Genomic DNA, 21778 nt, shown 5'->3' with positions numbered 1-21778 from the left:
AATTATTTTTAAAACAAAATCACAAAATTTAGTAGTCAGTTTACTGTATTTTAGTAGATGTAATGCAGTAGATATATTTTAATGGATATTTATAATATTTTTTTATTCTTAAACTGTTAATTTAAAAATAACATTTTTATTGTTTTTAGCCGATAGAAATATGGCGGGGATACGGTAACGTGTATTTACCGAAATATGCAAATAAGGTGTAGTAATATTTTCATCAGCAAAAAGACACTAATACAAAAGTCATCGTTTGGTAAAGAATCCATTGATATCAAATTCTTCAAATTGGGAGCATCTTTAGGGTTAAATTATACTCAACTTAATGTTGGACTACATGTATACATGGGAGCATCTTTAGGGTTAAATTATACTCAACTTAATGTTGGACTACATGTATACATGTAAAAGCATTCACACAGCTTTGTCAAGTCATGTACAATTAAGATCAAGTCCGTTTCCAACGTTTTTAGCTCACCTGGCCCAAAGGGCCGGTGAGCTTATGTCATGGCGCGGCGTCCGTCGTCTGTCCGTCCGTTCCTTCGTCCGTCCGTCAACATTTCCTTTAAATCGCTACTATTCATAGAGTTCTGCATGGATTGTAACCAAATTTGGCCACAAACATCCTTGGGAGAGGGGGAACAGAACTTGTATAAATTTTGGCTCTGACCCCCTGGGGGCAGGAGGGGCGGGGCCCAATAGGGGAAATAGAGGTAAATCCTTTAAATCGCTACTAGTCATAGAGTTCTGAATGGAATGTAACCAAATTTGGCCACAAACATTCTTAGGGGAGGGGGAACAGAACTTGTATAAATTTTGGCTCTGACCCCCCAGGGGCAGGAGGGGTCGGGCCCAATAGAGGAAATAGAGGTAAATCCTTTAAATCGCTACTAGTCATAGAGTTCTGAAGGAATGTAACCAAATTTGGCCACAAACATCCTTGGGGGAAGGCGAACAGAACTTGTATAAATTTTGGCTCTGGTCCCCCGGGGGCAGGAGAGGCGGGGCCTAATAGGGGAAACAGAGGTAAATCCTTTTAATCGCTACTGTTCTGCATGGATTGTAACCAAATTTGGCCACAACCATCCTTGGGGGAAGAGGAAAAGAACTTGTATAAATTTTGGCTCCGACACCCCGGGGGCAGGAGAGATGGGGCCCAATAGAGGAAATAGAGGTTAATCCTTTAAATCGCTACTAGTCATAGAGTTCTGCATGGAATGTAACCAAATTTGGCCACAAACATCCTTGGGGGAAGGGGAACAGAACTTGTATAAATTTTGGCTCTGGCCTCCCGGGGGCAGGACGGGTGGGGCCCAAATAAGGGAAATAGACGTGAATCCTATAAATCGCTACTTGTCCTAGAGTTTTGCTTGGATTGTGACCACATTTGGCCATAAACACCCTTGGGGGAAGGGGAACAGAACTTGTATAAATTTTGGCTCTGACCCCCTGGGCCAGGAGGGGTGGGGCCCAATAGGGGAAATAGAGGTGAATCCTATAAATCGCTACTTGTCCTAGAGTTTTGCTTGGATTGTGACCAAACTTGGCCATAAACACCCTTGGGGGAAGGGGAACAAAACTTGTATAACTTTGGCTCTGACCCCCTGATCGCAGGAGGGGCGGGGCCCAATAGGGGAAATAGAGGTAAATCCTTTAAATCGCTACTTGTCCTAGAGTTCGGCATGGATTGTAACCAAAATCAGCCACAAACATCCTTGGGGGAAGGTGAACAGAACTTGTATAACTTTTGGCTCTGACCCCCTGATCGCAGGAGGGGCGGGGCCCAATAGAGGAAATAGAGGTAAATCCTTTAAATCGCTACTAGTCATAGAGTTCTGAAGGAATGTAACCAAATTTGGCCACAAACATCCTTGGGGGAAGGCGAACAGAACTTGTATAAATTTTGGCTCTGGTCCCCCGGGGGCAGGAGAGGCGGGGCCTAATAGGGGAAACAGAGGTAAATCCTTTTAATCGCTACTGTTCTGCATGGATTGTAACCAAATTTGGCCACAACCATCCTTGGGGGAAGAGGAAAAGAACTTGTATAAATTTTGGCTCCGACACCCCGGGGGCAGGAGAGATGGGGCCCAATAGAGGAAATAGAGGTTAATCCTTTAAATCGCTACTAGTCATAGAGTTCTGCATGGAATGTAACCAAATTTGGCCACAAACATCCTTGGGGGAAGGGGAACAGAACTTGTATAAATTTTGGCTCTGGCCTCCCGGGGGCAGGACGGGTGGGGCCCAAATAAGGGAAATAGACGTGAATCCTATAAATCGCTACTTGTCCTAGAGTTTTGCTTGGATTGTGACCACATTTGGCCATAAACACCCTTGGGGGAAGGGGAACAGAACTTGTATAAATTTTGGCTCTGACCCCCTGGGCGCAGGAGGGGTGGGGCCCAATAGGGGAAATAGAGGTGAATCCTATAAATCGCTACTTGTCCTAGAGTTTTGCTTGGATTGTGACCAAACTTGGCCATAAACACCCTTGGGGGAAGGGGAACAAAACTTGTATAACTTTTGGCTCTGACCCCCTGATCGCAGGAGGGGCGGGGCCCAATAGGGGAAATAGAGGTAAATCCTTTAAATCGCTACTTGTCCTAGAGTTCTGCATGGATTGTAACCAAAATCAGCCACAAACATCCTTGGGGGAAGGTGAACAGAACTTGTATAAATTTTGGCTCTGACCCCCCAGGGGCAGAAGGGGCGGGGCCCAATACGGGAATTAGAGGTAAATCCTATAAATCACTACTTGTCCTAGAGTTCTGCCTGGATTGTGACCAAATTTGTCCACAAACATCCTTGGGGGAAGGGGAACAGAACTTGTATAAATTTTGGCTCTGACCCCCTGGGGGCAGGAGGGGTGGGGCCCAATAGGGGAATTAGATGTAAATATTCAAATTCCTTCAGAAAAGAAACAATGAACCTGTATTCAGAACATTACTTGGCATTACAAACCAGGTGAGCGATACAGGCCCTCTGAGCCTCGTTTTAGTTATATCCCTCAGAAGGTATTTTGGAATTGTATTGTACGTCTGTCTGTCTGTAGATACAACTTTGTGCGGCGAATGCCTAAAACTGCTTGACAGATTTTAATAACATTTATTACACAGAACCCTGACATAAAGTGGAGTTGTAAATAATATAGGGTTCTCTAATCCCCTATTAATATTACTAAATTTGTACTGCGGGGGTATAAGTCGTCCACTCTGTTTGGTTCTGTGGTCCCTATATCTTCCATACTAATTATTCTGGTCAAGCAATGTAATAAAGTCTTTTCTCAGATTCAAAATTTTGTCTTATGTTTTTTGTTTTTTTGATAGGTTTTTAAGCAAATTATTTTTATACATGTATCTGATCTGGTCTTGAAAGCAACCAATGTACCGATGTAATTAAAATTAGACTTGTAATTCCGCTCCACTACAATGTAATTAAAATTAGACTTGTAATTCCTCTCCACTACAATGTAATTAAAATTAGACTTGCAATTCCGCTCCACTACAATGCTCTATAATACAATTAAAATACAAGATCTAACAACGTTCTATTCGGGGTCACCTCAGCATGACCGCTGGCCTAGAATCGGAACATCTCAGGATGTACTAGTTAGCTCACCTGGCCCGAAGGGCCGGTGAGCTTGTCATGGCGCGGCGTCCGTCGTCCGTCCGTCCGTCTCCGTCCGTCCGTCCGTCCGTCCGTCCGTCCGTCGTCCGTCAACATTTCCTTTAAATCGCTACTAGTCATAGAGTTCTGCATGGATTGTAACCAAATTTGGCCACAAACATCCTTGGTGGAGGGGGAACAGAACTTGTATAAATTTTGGCTCTGTCCCCCCCAGGGCAGGAGGGGCGGGGCCCAATAGGGGAAATAGAGGTAAATTCTATAAATCGCTACTTGTCCTAGAGTTCTGCATGGATTGTAACCAAATTTGACCACAAACATCCTTGGGGGAGGGGAAACAGAACTTGTATAAATTTTGGCTCTGGTCCCCCAGGGGCAGGAGGGGCGGGGCTTAATAGGGGTAATAGAGGTAAATCCTTTAAATCGCTACTTGTCCTAGAGTTCTGCATGGATTGTAACCAAAATTAGCCACAAACATCCTTGGGGGAAGGGGAACAGAACTTGTGTAAATTTTGACTCTGGTTCCCCGGGGGCAAGAGGGGCGGGGCCCAATAGGGGAAATAGAGGTAAATCCTTTAAATCGCTACTAGTCATAGAGTTCTGAATGGAATGTAACCAAATTTGGCCACAAACATCCTTGGGGGAAGGGGAACAGAACTTGTGTAAATTTTGGCTCTGGTCCCCCAGGGGCAGGAGGGGCGGGGCCCAATAGGGGTAATAGAGGTAAATCCTTTAAATCGCTACTAGTCATAGAGTTTTGAATGGAATGTAACCAAATTTGGCCACAAACATCCTTGGGGGAAGGGGAACAGACCTTGTATAAATTTTGGCTCTGACCCCCCCCGGGGGCAGGAGGGGCAGGGCCAAATAGGGGAAATAGAGGTAAATCCTTTAAATCTCTACTTGTCCTAGAGCTCTACATGAATTGTAACCAAATTTGGCCACAAACATCCTTGGGGGAAGGGGAACAGCACGTTTATAAATTTTGGCTCTGGTCCCCCGGGGGCAGGAGGGGCGGGGCCCAATAGGGGTAATAGAGGTAAATCCTTTAAATCGCTACTAGTCATAGAGTTCTGAATGGAATGTAACCAAATTTGGCCACAAACATCCTTTGGTGAAGGGGAACAGAACTTGTATAAATTTTGGCTCTGACCCCCCGGGGGCAGGAGGGGCGGGGCCCAATAGGGGAAATAGAGGTAAATCCTATAAATCACTTCTTGTCCTAGAGTTTTGCTTGGATTGTGACCAAATTTGGCCATAAACATCCTTGGGGGAAGAGGAACAGAACTTGTATAAATTTTGGCTCTGACCCCCTGGGGGCGGGAGGGGTGGGGCCCAATAGGGGATTTAGAGGTTAATATTAAAATTCCTTCAGAAAAGAAACAATGAACCTGTATTCAGAACATTACTTGGCATTACAAACCAGGTGAGCGATACAGGCCCTCTGGGCCTCTTGTTTTCAGTTATACTACCAAGAGAATCAACCACACGGAAGATTCCATAGGCGACACACTGATTGGCTAACCATGGGGATCATGCTGAGGTGGCCTCGAATGGGGAGTTGTAAGATCTTGTATTGGAACATAACGACGTCACTAGAGCATCGTAGAGGAGCTAATTAACAAGTCTAATTCTATTCAAATAGGAAAGCAATGATCTCAAATGTCTGACATTCATTTTCTTGACGGTAGTGACCTAGTGGTTAATGTGTCTGACATTCTACAACTGGCCCCAATCTATTGACGACAGTGGCCTAGTGGTTAATGTGTCTGACATTCTACAACTGGCCCCAATCTATTGACGACAGTGGCCTAGTGGTTAATGTGTCTGACATTCTACAACTGGCCCCAATCTATTGACGACAGTGGCCTTGTGGTTAATGTGTCTGACATTCTACAACTGGCCCAAATCTATTGACAACAGTGGCCTAGTGGTTAATGTGTCTGACATTCTACAACTGGCCCCAATCTATTGACGACAGTGGCCTAGTGGTTAATGTGTCTGACATTCTACAACTGGCCCCAATCTATTGACGACAGTGGCCTAGTGGTTAATGTGTCTGACATTCTACAACTGGCCCCAATCTATTGACGACAGTGGCCTTGTGGTTAATGTGTCTGACATTCTACAACTGGCCCAAATCTATTGACGACAGTGGCCTTGTGGTTAATGTGTCTGACATTCTACAACTGGCCCCAATCTATTGACGACAGTGGCCTAGTGGTTAAAGTGTTTTAGATAACTACCTTAGGTTGAGGATCTCCTTGTTAATACATTTTACCACCCATCCCACACTTCATAATTAGGCCAAAAAAAATATGTCTGTTTAGGGTTACATTGGCAAAAAAAATAGGGTCGGTCGGTCGATCTCTTGTTTCCAGCCATCTTGGACTTTTATAGTTTAAGTTTGTTATCACTATTTTTCAAAAAGTACTGAATGGATCTGTATCACATTTCATATGTAGGTTCCCCTAGGGCCCTAGTTGTGCATAATGCCTTTTAGGACTGATCGGTCAACAATATGGCCAACTGGCCTCCATCTTGGATTTCATTGTTGAAGTTTGTTACCGCTATTTCTTAGAAAGTACTTAAGTGATCTGTCTGAAATTTTATATGTGGTATGTTTGAAAAAGTTTGAAAAGCAGGGAAAAGATCCTTCGTTCCATTGTCAAACATAGATCATTCTTTGGTGGGAACCAAGATCCCTCTGGGATCTCTTGTTTCGTAGAAAAATAGAAAAAAAAATTAGGGTCGGTCGAGTAACCCTAAACAGACATAATTTTTTTTTGGCCTTATGTTAGAGTCCTCATACAATAAAAAAATTATCAGTTAATTATCCATAAGCAAGACAACGCAATCCTCATCAATTAAGTTATAGCTTTATTAAGAATTTAGTAAGACAAATCATTAAATATCTTATTTCTATACAAAATGTCAATGAATACATCAGAAATATTAAAGAGATTCAGTAAAAAGACTTAGTACTACTGCACAAACAAAAAGGCTCAGGGGAGACAACTTTGTCTGAAGTATTAGTCAAAGGAGACTACATACTCGCATTCAGAAAACATAAACATACAGAACAATTAACCGTGATTCAGTGAGGGGAGATCACTCAGTCAAGAATCAGCCAGACTCAGAATTACAAGATATTACACAAGTAATGGGAGATTACAGCTCTCATTCAGGGGAGACTACTCATCTGGAATCAGCCAAACTCAGAATTACAAGATATTACTCTAGTAATGGGAGATTACAGCTCTATTCAGGGGAGACTACTCATCTGGAATCAGCCAAACTCAGAATTACAAGATATTACTCTAGTAATGGGAGATTACAGCTCTATTCAGGGGAGACTACTCATCTGGAATCAAACTCAGAATTACAAGGTATTACACAAGGCAAGGGAGATGAGAGTTCTCATTCAGGGGAGACTACATTAAAGTTAGACTATGAGAAAATGCTTAACAATTAAATATAAGATATACATGTATTTATATAGGTAAACTGTTGTTTTGTGAACAGTATATATTTGTAAAAATAATAGTTTCTTCATAAAACTATTCAAGAAATATTTGTAAACAATTCAGGTATTGTAATAATTAACTGCTGTAGAAAGTGAATTATATACTGATGGGAGTCGATCATATACCTTACACCAATATCACTATGGAAAGTTGTCATAGCAACCAATAAAATACGGTCGTTAACGATATTAATATTTACATATCACAATCAGCGATACTATGGTTACAATGTCCACTGAACTTATAAAAGTGCACTGGACATATATAAAAGTGCACTGGACATATATAAAAGTGCACTGGATGTATAAAAGTGTACTGAACGTATATAAAAGTTTACTAGACGTATATACATTTTCACTGGACATATATAAAAGTTCACTGGACATATATAAAAGTTCACTATGTGTACAGTATTTGACTGTTCAGTTCACTGTACGACATCTCAGTGCACTGTTAATAGTAAACTCCACTTTATAATCCATAATATAGGGGTTCACTGGTATCAAGTCGTCTAAACAAATAGTTGAGGACAACTCTTTCTACCCACAATTCCCAGTTATCACTCTTTCTACCCACAATTCCCAGTTATCACTATCACATATGTCTCTTTGATGGCCGACTGGCTAGCCCAAAGTTCAACTGAAACATCCCTCGCTCTGGAAAATACAAAATCAGGACAAAAAACATTAATCAGATTTATATTACACTCACATGAATAATTAACCATATAATGATATAACTAATGACAGGTTAATAATTAACTATATAATGATATAACTAATGAAAGGTTAATAATTAACTATATAATGATATAACAAATGAAAGGTTAATAATTAACTATATAATGATATAACTAATGAAAGGTTAATAATTAACTATATAATGATATAACTAATGAAAGGTTAATAATTAACTATATAATGATATCACTAATGAAAGGTTAATAATTAACTATATAATGATATAATACTAATGAAAGGTTAATAATTAACATATAATGATATAACAATGAAAGGTTAATAATTAACCATATAATGATATAACTAATGAAAGGTTAATAATTAACTATATAATGATATAACTAATGAAAGGTTAATAATAACCATATAATGATATAACTAATGAAAGGTTAATAATTAACTATAATGATATAACTAATGAAAGGTTAATAATTAACCATATAATGATATAACTAATGAAAGGTTAATAATTAACTATATATATGATAAACTAATGAAAGGTTAATAATTAACTATATAATGATATAACTAATGAAAGGTTAATAATTAACTATATAATGATATAACTAATGAAAGGTTAATAATTAACTATATAATGATATAACTAATGAAAGGTTAATAATTAACTATATAATGATATAACTAATGAAAGGTTAATAATTAACCATATAATGATATACTAATGAAAGGTTAATAATTAACTATATAATGATATAACTAATGAAAGGTTAATAATTAACTATATAATGATATAACTAATGAAAGGTAATAATAATAACTAATGATGATATACTAATGAAAGGTTAATAATTAACTATATATATGATATAACTAATGAAAGGTTAATAATTAATATATAATGATATAACTAATGAAAGGTTAATAATAATATATATATATAACTAATGAAAGGTTAATAATTAACTATATATGATATAACTAATGAAAGGTTAATAATTAATTATATAATGATATAACTAATGAAAGGTTAATAATTAACTATATAATGATATAACTAATGAAAGGTTAATAATTAACTATATAATGATATAACTAATGAAAGGTTAATAATTAATAATAATGATATAACTAATGAAAGGTTATATAGAAAGGTTAATAATTAATATAATGATATAACTAATGAAAGGTTAATAATTAATTATATAATGATATAACTAATGAAAGGTTAATAATTAACTATATAATGATATAACTAATGAAAGGTTAATAATTAACTATATAATGATATAACTAATGAAAGGTTAATAATTAACTATATAATGATATAACTAATGAAAGGTTAATAATTAACTATATAATGATATAACTAATGAAAGGTTAATAATTAACTATATAATGATATAACTAATGAAAGGTTAATAATTAACCATATAATGATATAACTAATGAAAGGTTAATAATTAACCATATAATGATATAACTAATGAAAGGTTAATAATTAACTATATAATGATATAACTAATGAAAGGTTAATAATTAACTATATAATGATATAACTAATGAAAGGTTAATAATTAACTATATAATGATATAACTAATGAAAGGTTAATAATTAACTATATAATGATATAACTAATGAAAGGTTAATAATTAACCATATAATGATATAACTAATGAAAGGTTAATAATTAACCATATAATGATATAAACTAATGAAAGGTTAATAATTAACCATATAATGATATAACTAATGAAAGGTTAATAATTAACCATATAATGATATAACTAATGAAAGGTTTATAATTAACTATATAATGATATAACTAATGAAAGGTTAATAATTAACCATATAATGATATAACTAATGAAAGGTTAATAATTAACCATATAATGATATAACTAATGAAAGGTTAATAATTAACCATATAATGATATAACTAATGAAAGGTTAATAATTAACTATATAATGATATAACTAATGAAAGGTTAATAATTAACTATATAATAATGATATAACTAATGAAAGGTTAATAATTAACTATATAATGATATAACTAATGAAAGGTTAATAATTAACTATATAATGATATCACTAATGAAAGGTTAATAATTAACTATATAATGATATAACTAATGAAAGGTTAATAATTAACTATATAATGATATAACTAATGAAAGGTTAATAATTAACTATATAATGATATAACTAATGAAAGGTTTAATAATTAACCATATAATGATATAACTAATGAAAGGTTAATAATTAACTATATAATGATATAACTAATGAAAGGTTAATAATTAACCATAAAATGATATAACTAATGAAAGGTTAATAATTAACCATATAATGATATAACAAATGAAAGGTTAATAATTAACAATATAATGATATCACTAATGAAAGGTTAATAATTAACTATATAATGATATCACTAATGAAAGGTTAATTATTAACTATATAATGATATCACTAATGAAAGGTTAATTATTAACTATATAATGATATCACTAATGAAAGGTTAATAATTAACCATATAATGATATAACTAATGAAAGGTTAATAATTAACATATAATGATATACTAATGAAAGGTTAATAATTAACTATATAATGATATACTAATGAAAGGTTAATAATTAACATAAATGATATCAACTAATTGAAAGGTTAATAATTAACTATATAATGATATAACTAATGAAAGGTTAATAATTAACCATATAATGATATAACTAATGAAAGGTTAATAATTAACTATATAATGATATAACTAATGAAAGGTTAATAATTAACTATATAATGATATAACTAATGAAAGGTTAATAATTAACTATATAATGATATAACTAATGAAAGGTTAATAATTAACCATATAATGATATAACTAATGAAAGGTTAATAATTAACTATATAATGATATACTAATGAAAGGTTAATAATTAACTATATAATGATATAACTAATGAAAGGTTAATAATTAACTATATAATGATATAACTAATGAAAGGTTAATAATTAACTATATAATGATATAACTAATGAAAGGTTAATAATTAACTATATAATGATATCACTAATGAAAGGTTAATAATTAACTACCCCGGTATATAATGATATAACTAATGAAAGGTTAATAATTAATAATGATATAACTAATGAAAGGTTAATAATCAATTATATAATGATATAACTAATGAAAGGTTAATAATTAACTATATAATGATATAACTAATGAAAGGTTAATAATTAACTATATAATGATATAACTAATGAAAGGTTAATAATTAACTATATAATGATATAACTAATGAAAGGTTAATAATTAATTAACTATATAATGATATAACTAATGAAAGGTTAATAATTAACTATATAATGATATAACTAATGAAAGGTTAATAATTAACTATATAATGATATAACTAATGAAAGGTTTAATAATTAACTATATATATGATATATAACTAATGAAAGGTTAATAATTAACTATATAATGATATAACTAATGAAAGGTTAATAATTAACCATATAATGATATAACTAATGAAAGGTTAATAATTAACTATATAATGATATCACTAATGAAAGGTTAATAATTAACTACCCGTATAATAATAATAGATTTATATAACTAATGAAAGGTTAATAATTAACCATATAATGATATAACTAATGAAAGGTTAATAATTAACTATATAATGATATAACTAATGAAAGGTTAATAATTAATTATATAATGATATAACTAATGAAAGGTTAATAATTAATTATATAATGATATAACTAATGGAAGGTTAATAATTAACCATAAAATGATATCACTAATGAAAGGTTAATTATTAACTATATAATGATATCACTCATGAAAGGTTAATAATTAACCATATAATGATATAACTAATGAAAGGTTTAATAATTAACTATATAATGATATAACTAATGAAAGGTTAATAATTAACCATATAATGATATCACTAATGAAAGGTTAATTATTAACTATATAATGATATCACTAATGAAAGGTTAATAATTAACCATATAATGATATCACTAATGAAAGGTTAATTATTAACTATATAATGATATCACTCATGAAAGGTTAATTATTAACTATATAATGACATCACTAATAAAAGGTTAATTTTGTTGTTAATTAAATGACAAGGGAGATAGCATGCAATGGCTGTGATTTTAACAGTATTATTTAATTCTATGTATTGAGTGAAGTCAGACTATTTCAGGGTCATGAGGATAATAATTGAGATCTAAATCAGACACTGACTGTCATGTGGTACAGATTCTGTGGAGCATACCTGGTGTTTTTTCCGCTCTACAAAATCTGCCAGTCGACTGGTGGACAGCGGTTTTGGTCGGAGTGGTGAGGACCGTGAAATGGTAAGCTTCCCGATCCAGGCACTGTCCATACACGTGTGGGGAGATGGCCTCTTACTGTTGATAAAACGTACATATAGACATGATTGTCACCAGGGTTACATAACCCATTCACACATTTAGACTATTCTGGTTCAAAGGCTGGAATGGTTCATTTTGAAATTTTAGGGGCGAATGAGTTAATTTATCAGGGTCCACACAATATACATAAAAGGTCACTTTTTTCAGGATATAAAGTACACAAAGCGTTTACCAGGCTACAATACTGTGTAACATGAAATGTTTGTTGTGTAGAAACTTTTGGTGTTTTCTTGGTGACTGTTGATTTCAACCAAGGATTTATAAGTGAGAAGGATTTGTCACTGTCTCATTACACTACTAAACATCATGCGAGCCGCCTATAAACCGGGAATAAAAACCATTTTTCTCAACAAATACTTGTCTTATCGAGTCAAAAGAAACACGAATGTAAAGCTTAATAAATTTCCGGATGTCTAGTTCTTCTTATAAGGTCGGAAGATTTAGAAGAAATGTCTTAAAATTTTATTTTAAAAATATGACAGCTCATGAAATGAGGGCCCTCTTCAGAAAGTAAGACGGTAAGCCTGGCACCCGCTAGCTACATCAAAGGTTGCGCCAGCGTATATCAAAGGAAAATTGGTTGACGCCTACCATCATGGTCAGTGCACAAACACAAAACCACTAGCAACGTATGTGTCCAAATCCAAGAGTGACAAAATCATTCTCATTTATAAATCCTTGTTCAAACATATCTTATTTGCCTTTTGATATTGGACAAAGAGGATTGGACACAAGCTCTAACAATTTATTATGGCTGTAAAACCACGAATATAAAAACAAACAAAAATATTTCTTGTTTCACAGTACATAAACAGAGCTGATGGATGTTATTTGATTCATTTCCGTTTAAATGAATGATGTGTCAAGGGCAGACAACTCACTTGAGATCGTCCACAAGCATGGTGTTAATGAGTTCCTTTGCATCCGGCGATATTCCAGCGAAGTACTCGTCAGGAAAGCAGTAGTCCGTACGTACGATATGTGCACATGTTTCCTCATGGCTCTCGTCTAAGAACGGCGACACTCCGCTCAAAAGGACGTACATGACCACACCCACACTCCTGATTACAAATATTTACATGATCACATGATATTTATATTTGTACACAGAATCAAGGAAAAAATGTAAATGCTGAAGATTTCTCATATGACACGATTACCTGTTACACTTACTACAGGTAAAATGACACGATTACCTGTTACACTTACTATAGGTAAAACCACACGATTACCTGTTACACTTACTGTAGGTAAAAAATTTAAACACATACCAGATATCTGTGAGAAGTCCGACCGGAGACCTTCGGATGATTTCCGGGGCGAGGAACTCTGGACTGCCGGATACATTGTGTATATAATAATTATTGTAGATATGTCGAGCATCACCAAAATCGATGAGTTTGAGTCGAGGTGATGGCATCCCATTGTCCACCAGAAGATTCTCAGGCTGTCAACAAAAAATCACAATTGTCCATTATTTAATTCAGGCTTTCAAAAGATTAACTAAATTACCTGTAGACTCTATACATAGCCAAAAAGAGATAGCTTATTTTGACATTTTACACATTATAAGGGAAGATAAATACTTTACTTTCTACACATTATGAGGGGAGATAACTACTTGACTTTCTATACAATGTAAGGGATAACTAGTTGACATTCCGCACATTAAAAAGGGAGATAACTACTTGACTTCTACACATTATGAGGGGAGAAAACTACTTGACTTTCTATACAATATAAGGGGAGATAACCACTTGACTTTCTATACAATATAAGGGGAGATAACTACTTGACTTTCTATACAATATAAGGGGAGATAACTACTTGACTTTCTACACATTATGAGGAGAGATAACTACTTGACTTGCATGACTTAACATGCACCTTTACGATCACTGTAAATAACTTCACTTTTTTTCCCCCACAATCACGCCTCTGCCAATCCGCACAATATAATCATCGGCATCGATGGAACTGTGTTCTTTATAAGAAGAAGACTTTCTATCCAATATAAGGGGAGATAACTACTTGACATTCTTTACAATATAATGGGAAATAACTACTGGACATTCTACACATTATCAGGGGCGATAACTACTTAACATTCTACACATTATAAAGGGAGATAACTACTTAACATTCTACACATTATTAAGGGAGATAACTACTTGACTTTCTACACATTATGAGGGGAGATAACTACTTGACATTCTACAAATTATAAAGGGAAATAACTACTTGACATTCTACACATTATGAGGGGACATAACTACTTGATATTCAATTCAATATAAAGGGAGATAACTACTTGACATTCTACACATTATAAGGGGAGATAGCTACTTGACATTCTACACATTATGAGGGGAGATAACTTCTTGGCATTTGACACATTTTAAGGGGATATAACTACTTGACATTCTACACATTATGAGTGGGAGATAACTACTTGGTATTCTACACATTATCAGGGGAGAAAAATACTTGACATTCTACACAAAATAAGGGGAGATAACTACTCGACATTCTACACAATAAAAGGGGAGATAACTACTTGACATTCTACACATTATAAGGGGAGATAACTACTTGATATTCAGTTCAATATAAAGGGAGATAACTACTTGACATTCTACACATTATAAGGGGAGATAACTACTTGACATTCTACACATAATAAGGGGGAGATAACTACTTGATATTCTACACATTATAAGGGGAGATAACTACTTGACATTCTACACATTATAAGGGGAGATAACTACTTGACATTCTACACATTATAAGGGGAGATAACTATTTGATATTCAATTCAATATAAAGGGAGATAACTACTTGACATTCTACACATTATCAGGGGAGATAACTACTTAACATTGTACACAATATAAGGGGAGATAACTACTTGACGTTATACCTTTACGTCCAGATGGGCTATGCGACAGTTGTGTAGATACTGTAGGACACAGAGAAGTTGGCGGATGTAGTACGCTGCCTCGATTTCATCAAAGTGTGGTTTATTACAAATATAATCAAACATCCGCCCCATTGGTAAACTGTAAAAAAGCCATGGATTCATCGTTAAATCAGCATCACTTGATTTTAATTAAAGGTATTTTTTAAGGCAACACTTACTATTCTAGTATGATGATGAAGTTTGTTGTGGTTTCTATGACAACACTTACTATTCTAGTATGATGACGTTTGTTGTGGTTTCTGTGACAACACTTACTATTCTAGTATGATGATGACGTTTGTTGTAGTTTCTATGACAACACTTACTACTCTACTATGAAGATGAAGTTTGTTGTAGTTTCTATGACAACATTCACTATTCTAGTATGATGATGAAGTTTGTTGTAGTTTCTATGACAACATTCACTATTCTAGTATGATGATGAAGTTTGTTGTAGTTTCTATGACAACACTTACTATACTAGTATGATGATGAAGTTTGTTGTGGTTTCTATGACAACACTTACTAATCTAGTATGATGAAGTTTGTTGTGGTTTCTATGACAACACTTACTATTCTAGTATGATGATGAAGTTTGTGTTGGTTTCTATGACAACACTTACTATTCTAGTATGATGAAGTTTGTTGTGGTTTCTATGACAACACTTACTATTCTAGTATGCTGAAGTTTGTTGTGGTTTCTGTGACAACACTAACTATTCTAGTATGATGAAGTTTGTTGTGGTTTCTATGACAACACTTACTATTCTAGTATGATGATGAAGTTTGTGTTGGTTTCTATGACAACACTTACTATTCTAGTATGATGGAGTTTGTTGTGGTTTCTGTGACAACACTTACTATTCTAGTATGATGATGAAGTTTGTTGTGGTTTCTATGACAACACTGACTATTCTAGTATGATGACGTTTGTTGTGGTTTCTATGACAACACTTACTATTCTAGTATGATGGAGTTTGTTGTGGTTTCTGTGACAATACTTACTATTCTAGTATGATGATGAAGTTTGTTGTGGTTTCTATGACAACACTTACTATTCTAGTATGATGATGAAGTTTGTTGTAGTTTCTATGATAATACTTACTATTCTAGTATGATGATGAAGTTTGTTGTGGTTTCTATGACAACACTTACTATTCTAGTATGATGAAGTTTGTTGTGGTTTCTGTGACAATACTTACTATTGTAGTATGATGATGAAGTTTGTTGTGGTTTCTATGACAACACTTACTATTCTAGTATGATGATGATGTTTGTTGTGGTTTCTATGACAACACTTACTATTCTAGCATGATGATGACGTTTGTTTTGGTTTCTATGACAACACTTACTATTCCAGTATGATGATGAAGTTTGTTGTGGTTTCTATGACAATACTTACTATTCTAGTATGATGAAGTTTGTTGTGGTTTCTATGACAACACTTACTATTCCAGTATGATGATGATGTTTGTTGTGGTTTCTATGACAATACTTACTATTCTAGTATGATGATGAAGTTTGTTGTGGTTTCTATGACAACACTTACTATTCTAGCATGATGATGACGTTTGTTTTGGTTTCTATGACAACACTTACTATTCCAGTATGATGATGAAGTTTGTTGTGGTTTCTATGACAATACTTACTATTCTAGTATGATGAAGTTTGTTGTGGTTTCTATGACAACACTTACTATTCCAGTATGATGATGATGTTTGTTGTGGTTTCTATGACAATACTTACTATTGTAGTATGATGATGATGAAGTTTGTTGTGGTTTCTATGACAACACTGACTATTCTAGTATGATGACGTTTGTTGTGGTTTCTATGACAACACTTACTATTCTAGTATGATAATGAAGTTTGTTGTGGTTTCTATGACAACACTGACTATTCTAGTATGATGACGTTTGTTGTGGTTTCTATGACAACATTCACTATTCTAGTATGAAGATGAAGTTTGTTGTGGTTTCTATGACAACACTTACTATTCCAGTATGATGATGAAGTTTGTTGTGGTTTCTATGACAACACTTACTATTCCAGTATGATGATGAAGTTTGTTGTGGTTTCTATGACAACACTTACTATTCCAGTATGATGATGAAGTTTGTTGTGGTTTCGTACAGATCGAAAACCTGCACTAAATTCTCATGTTGCAGAGACTGTAATGTGTTGAACTCGGTTTCCACAGCTTCACGAGTTGCTATTCGTCGATTCATAAACTTAGCACACAACTCTTGATTGGAGCACTGCTGTACACATTTACGAATAACTGCAAAGCGCCCCCTGTAGAGAAGAATATCCTTAATAAAACATCAGTTACCAATATGTACCTATACTCACATTTGATTTTGTCTAGTTGTTATTGGGAAATATGTGCCTCCTCAAATTTTCTCTCTTTTTGCTTTAATCTAGCATTAATTTTCGATACAACTACATCAAAGGTTTTAGCGACAATCTCTGTATAAAGACAATCTGATTAATCCCAGATAGCTCGAACAGCTATTCGTCGAATACCCCTTATACCTCGAGCAGAAATATGTCCCTGTTTCATCAAATAAATAGTAGTAAAACCTTGTTTTCGTCAAAAAGGTGTTCGGCCAATGAGAAATTTTCAAACACTTAATTAATGTAATACATTTTTTTTTTCAATTTGATATTGCTAGCAAAAACCACTTTCATATAAAAATTCAAAATGTTGAAAATTGAAATATCATTGACACGCGCTGTTTGTCATAGTTTGAGACCAGACATTTTGACTGTTGATGATTGATCGTGACCAACCTCGGATGAGTCGAAATACTCTGTATTTCTCGAAATATTAATCTGGTTCATGGCTGTTCGAGTTATAGGGGTTTTACTGTATAATATACCTGGCTATTTCCTCGACCTGAGAGAAATCGTTATCAAAAGTAGTCTTCCACACAGCCATATTGCCATCCTCTCGTTCACTGAGCTCTGGAAATACACAAGCTGATCATACATAGGATTTCAGATGAGATTCCACGAAATCAGTCTATGAAGCTTAGAAAAGTTTAGAAAACCATTGTAAGACTTGTCGAAAGACCAGTAAAATTCAGTACCCTCAAGTATGTCCTATGAAGCTGATATTCTTTAAAGATGCTCCATCTCCGACACAGCATAAACGATAACAGTTACTCATCACTTGAACAATAATTGGTGTTTAATCATGTATATATATGTCTGATTAACACAAAAAATTACATAAAATAATTTATTTTGACTTTGGTGCATGTGCAATCAGTACTCATTCCATATAGGATATAGTGCCACGGTATTTTTCGGGATGCAATTAATTATTTTTTGTAATTTTAACTTTTTAAAATTACTAGCTCAAACTTTCCAATGGTGGTAATGGTGTAAAGTAAGTAACTTTTGTAACTTAATAAAAATACTAAATCGTCTACTCCTGTTTTTGATAGTGACAAAATACCATTTGTCAGCGTTGGAGCATCTTTAAGAGATATTGTGGTTACTGACTACTATAGTACAGGGTAACTTGTCAAAACTGGCTCTTTTCTAATCAGAATCCCTGTGTATTCCGACATAATTGTATGGCATTTTCCTTTTCATTAAATCTTGTATGATCTTGATCTCTGCTTTAGACAAGTAACAGTGTATAAATCTAAGATAAGTGATAATTTTAGTAGGGAGTTTGTGTTTCCATGTAGATATATAACATCTACATATAGATTCTAACTTACCATATTCTGTAGGTATTAGGATAGGATCCGATGGCATGCTGGGGTCACTCATGCCTACACTGTTGTTGGCGCTGACCCGGAACTGGTAGGAACACCCAGGGGTCAGATCACCTATAACCTGGGAGGTATTTGGCACATAGGGAATGGCCGCCTGCCATGTCTCATGACCTGAAATTATAATCAGAAGTAATCTTTGCTTAAATCACTTCAGGTACACTGGCTATATCCTGTAATTAATCTGTTCTCTCCTGACACCAGTAACCACCCTCTCCTGACACCAATAACCACCCTCTCCTGACACGAGTAACCACCCTCTCCTGACACGAGTAACCACCCTCTCCTGACCCCAGTAACCACCCTCTCCTGACACCAAGAACCACCCTCTCCTGACACCAAGAACCACCCTCTCCTGACACCAGTAACCACCCTCTCCTGACACCAATAACCACCCTCTCCTGACACCAATAACCACCCTCTCCTGACACCAGTAACCACCCTCTCCTGACATCAGTAACCACCCTCTCCTGACACCAAGAACCACCCTCTCCTGACACCAAGAACCACCCTCTCCTGACACCAGTAACCACCCTCTCCTGACACCAATAACCACCCTCTCCTGACACCAATAACCACCCTCTCCTGACACGAGTAACCACCCTCTCCTGACACGAGTAACCACCCTCTCCTGACCCCAGTAACCACCCTCTCCTGACACCAACAACCACCCTCTCCTGACACCAAGAACCACCCTCTCCTGACACCAGTAACCACCCTCTCCTGACACCAATAACCACCCTCTCCTGACACCAATAACCACCCTCTCCTGACACCAATAACCACCCTCTCCTGACACCAATATCCACCCTCTCCTGACACCAGTAACTGCCCTCTCCTGACACCAGTAACTACCCTCTCCTGACACCAGTAACCTCTCTCCTGACACCAATAACCACCCTCTCCTGACACCAGTAACTGCCCTCTCCTGACACCAGTAACTAACTTCTCCTGACACCAGTAACCTCTCTCCTGACACCAGTAACCACCCTCTCCTGACACCAGTAATCACCCTCTCCTGACACCAGTAACCACCCTCTCTTGACACCAGTAACTATCTTCTCCTGACACCAGTAACCACCCTCTCCTGACACCAGTAATCACCCTCTCCTGACACCAGTAACCACCACCTCCTGACACCAGTAACCTACCTCTCCAAACACCAGTAACCACCCTCTCCTGACCCTAGTAACTACCCTCACCTGACACCAGTAACTACCCTCACCTGACACCAGTAACCTCACTCTCCTGACACCAGTAACACCCCTCTCCTGACAACAGTAACCACCCTCTCCTGACCCTAGTAACTACCCTCACCTGACACCAGTAAAATCTCTCTCCTGACACCAGTAACCACCCTCTCCTGGCAACAGTAACCACTCTCTCCTGACACCAGTAACCACCCTCTCCTGACACCAGTAACCACCACCTCCTGACACCAGTAACCTACCTCTCCAAACACCAGTAACCACCCTCTCCTGACCCTAGTAACTACCCTCACCTGACACCAGTAACCTCTCTCTCCTGACATCAGTAACCACCCTCTCCTGACAACAGTAACCACTCTCTCCTGACACCAGTAACCACCCTCTCCTGACACCAGTAACCACCCTCTCCTGACACCAGTAACCACCCTCTCCAGACACCAGTAACCACCCTCTCCTGACACCAGTAACCACCCTCTCCTGACACCAGTTACCACCCTCTCCTGACACTAGTAACCACCCTCTCCTGACACCATTTACCACCCTCTCCAGACACCAGTAACCACCCTCTCCTGACATCAGTAACCACCCTCTCCTGACATCAGTAACCACCCTCTCCTAACATTAACCACTCCACACCACCACTTACCCACTTCCCTGAACTCGAGAGTATACCCCTGTATCTGACTGCCGTGGCTGGCAATTGTAGGGGGAGACCACTCAAGGTGTACCGATGTTCCGACTTTGTTCCTTATCATTGGTTTCGTTGGAGCACCTGGACGGTCTATAAGAAAAAGAAACAATATCAGAAAATACATAGCATTCATTAACAAAATCAAAGGATAATATTAAGTCTATGTTAATAATTTTAATTCATTGCATATTTTATTTCTATATCTGGAAGACTAAAAATATATCTATACAATGTTTGGAAAAGTGACTCAACAATTACACAGTGAAAAGTTCATATCATAATAGAGAATATTTGAGAGAGATATTCAGACATCCCGACACATTTTCCCACCACACATATCAAAGTTGTAGGGACGGGAATCACAGCCATGATCTGCTTGACCAATCACAATGATTTTAACAAGTGATGTGACCAATGAGAGCTTACCTATGACTGTCAGTACAGCTGACGTGACGACTGTGCCCACTTCACTGACAGCTTTACACGCATACTCCCCGCTGTCTGTCAGCGACACATTGTTTATCTGTGGGAACAACAGCTGACAATGTTACTTCACACATGTAATAATATCATTGGTGAACCATACTCCTACAGACAATATTACTTCACACAAGTAATTATAACATTGGTGAACCATACCCTACAGACAATATTACTTCACCCAGGTTATAATAACATTATTTAACACAAGCTACTTCTAGTATAGGTAACACGAAGGGGCCTGTTAATTCCCTAACTTAAAATAGCTTTACCTGGGCCTTACTACGAAGTTTCACAACCATTCCTTAAATTTAAGGAATA

General features: G+C 35.8%; 1 protein-coding gene across 1 annotated transcript in view; it reads right to left on the bottom strand.

Moving 5' to 3' along the window:
• Nucleotides 1-6489: 6489 nt before the first annotated feature.
• LOC138311056 (kalirin-like) overlaps nt 6490-21778 on the bottom strand; it is a 173246-nt gene continuing 157957 nt past the window's right edge. Inside the window, exons 57-66 of the mRNA XM_069252486.1 lie at nt 21404-21500; nt 20933-21067; nt 19025-19192; nt 18173-18272; nt 17385-17585; nt 15253-15391; nt 13604-13779; nt 13214-13393; nt 12173-12308; nt 6490-7810 (exon numbers count right to left, since the gene is read on the bottom strand). Coding sequence (XP_069108587.1) covers nt 7790-7810; nt 12173-12308; nt 13214-13393; nt 13604-13779; nt 15253-15391; nt 17385-17585; nt 18173-18272; nt 19025-19192; nt 20933-21067; nt 21404-21500 — 1353 coding nt within the window. The 3' untranslated portion in view covers nt 6490-7789. The remainder of the gene's footprint in view (nt 7811-12172; nt 12309-13213; nt 13394-13603; nt 13780-15252; nt 15392-17384; nt 17586-18172; nt 18273-19024; nt 19193-20932; nt 21068-21403; nt 21501-21778) is intronic.

This window comes from Argopecten irradians, chromosome 16, assembly GCF_041381155.1.
Source record: "Argopecten irradians isolate NY chromosome 16, Ai_NY, whole genome shotgun sequence".
In the NCBI taxonomy this organism is placed as follows: domain Eukaryota; kingdom Metazoa; phylum Mollusca; class Bivalvia; order Pectinida; family Pectinidae; genus Argopecten; species Argopecten irradians.
This window is presented reverse-complemented; position numbering and strand designations above follow the sequence as displayed.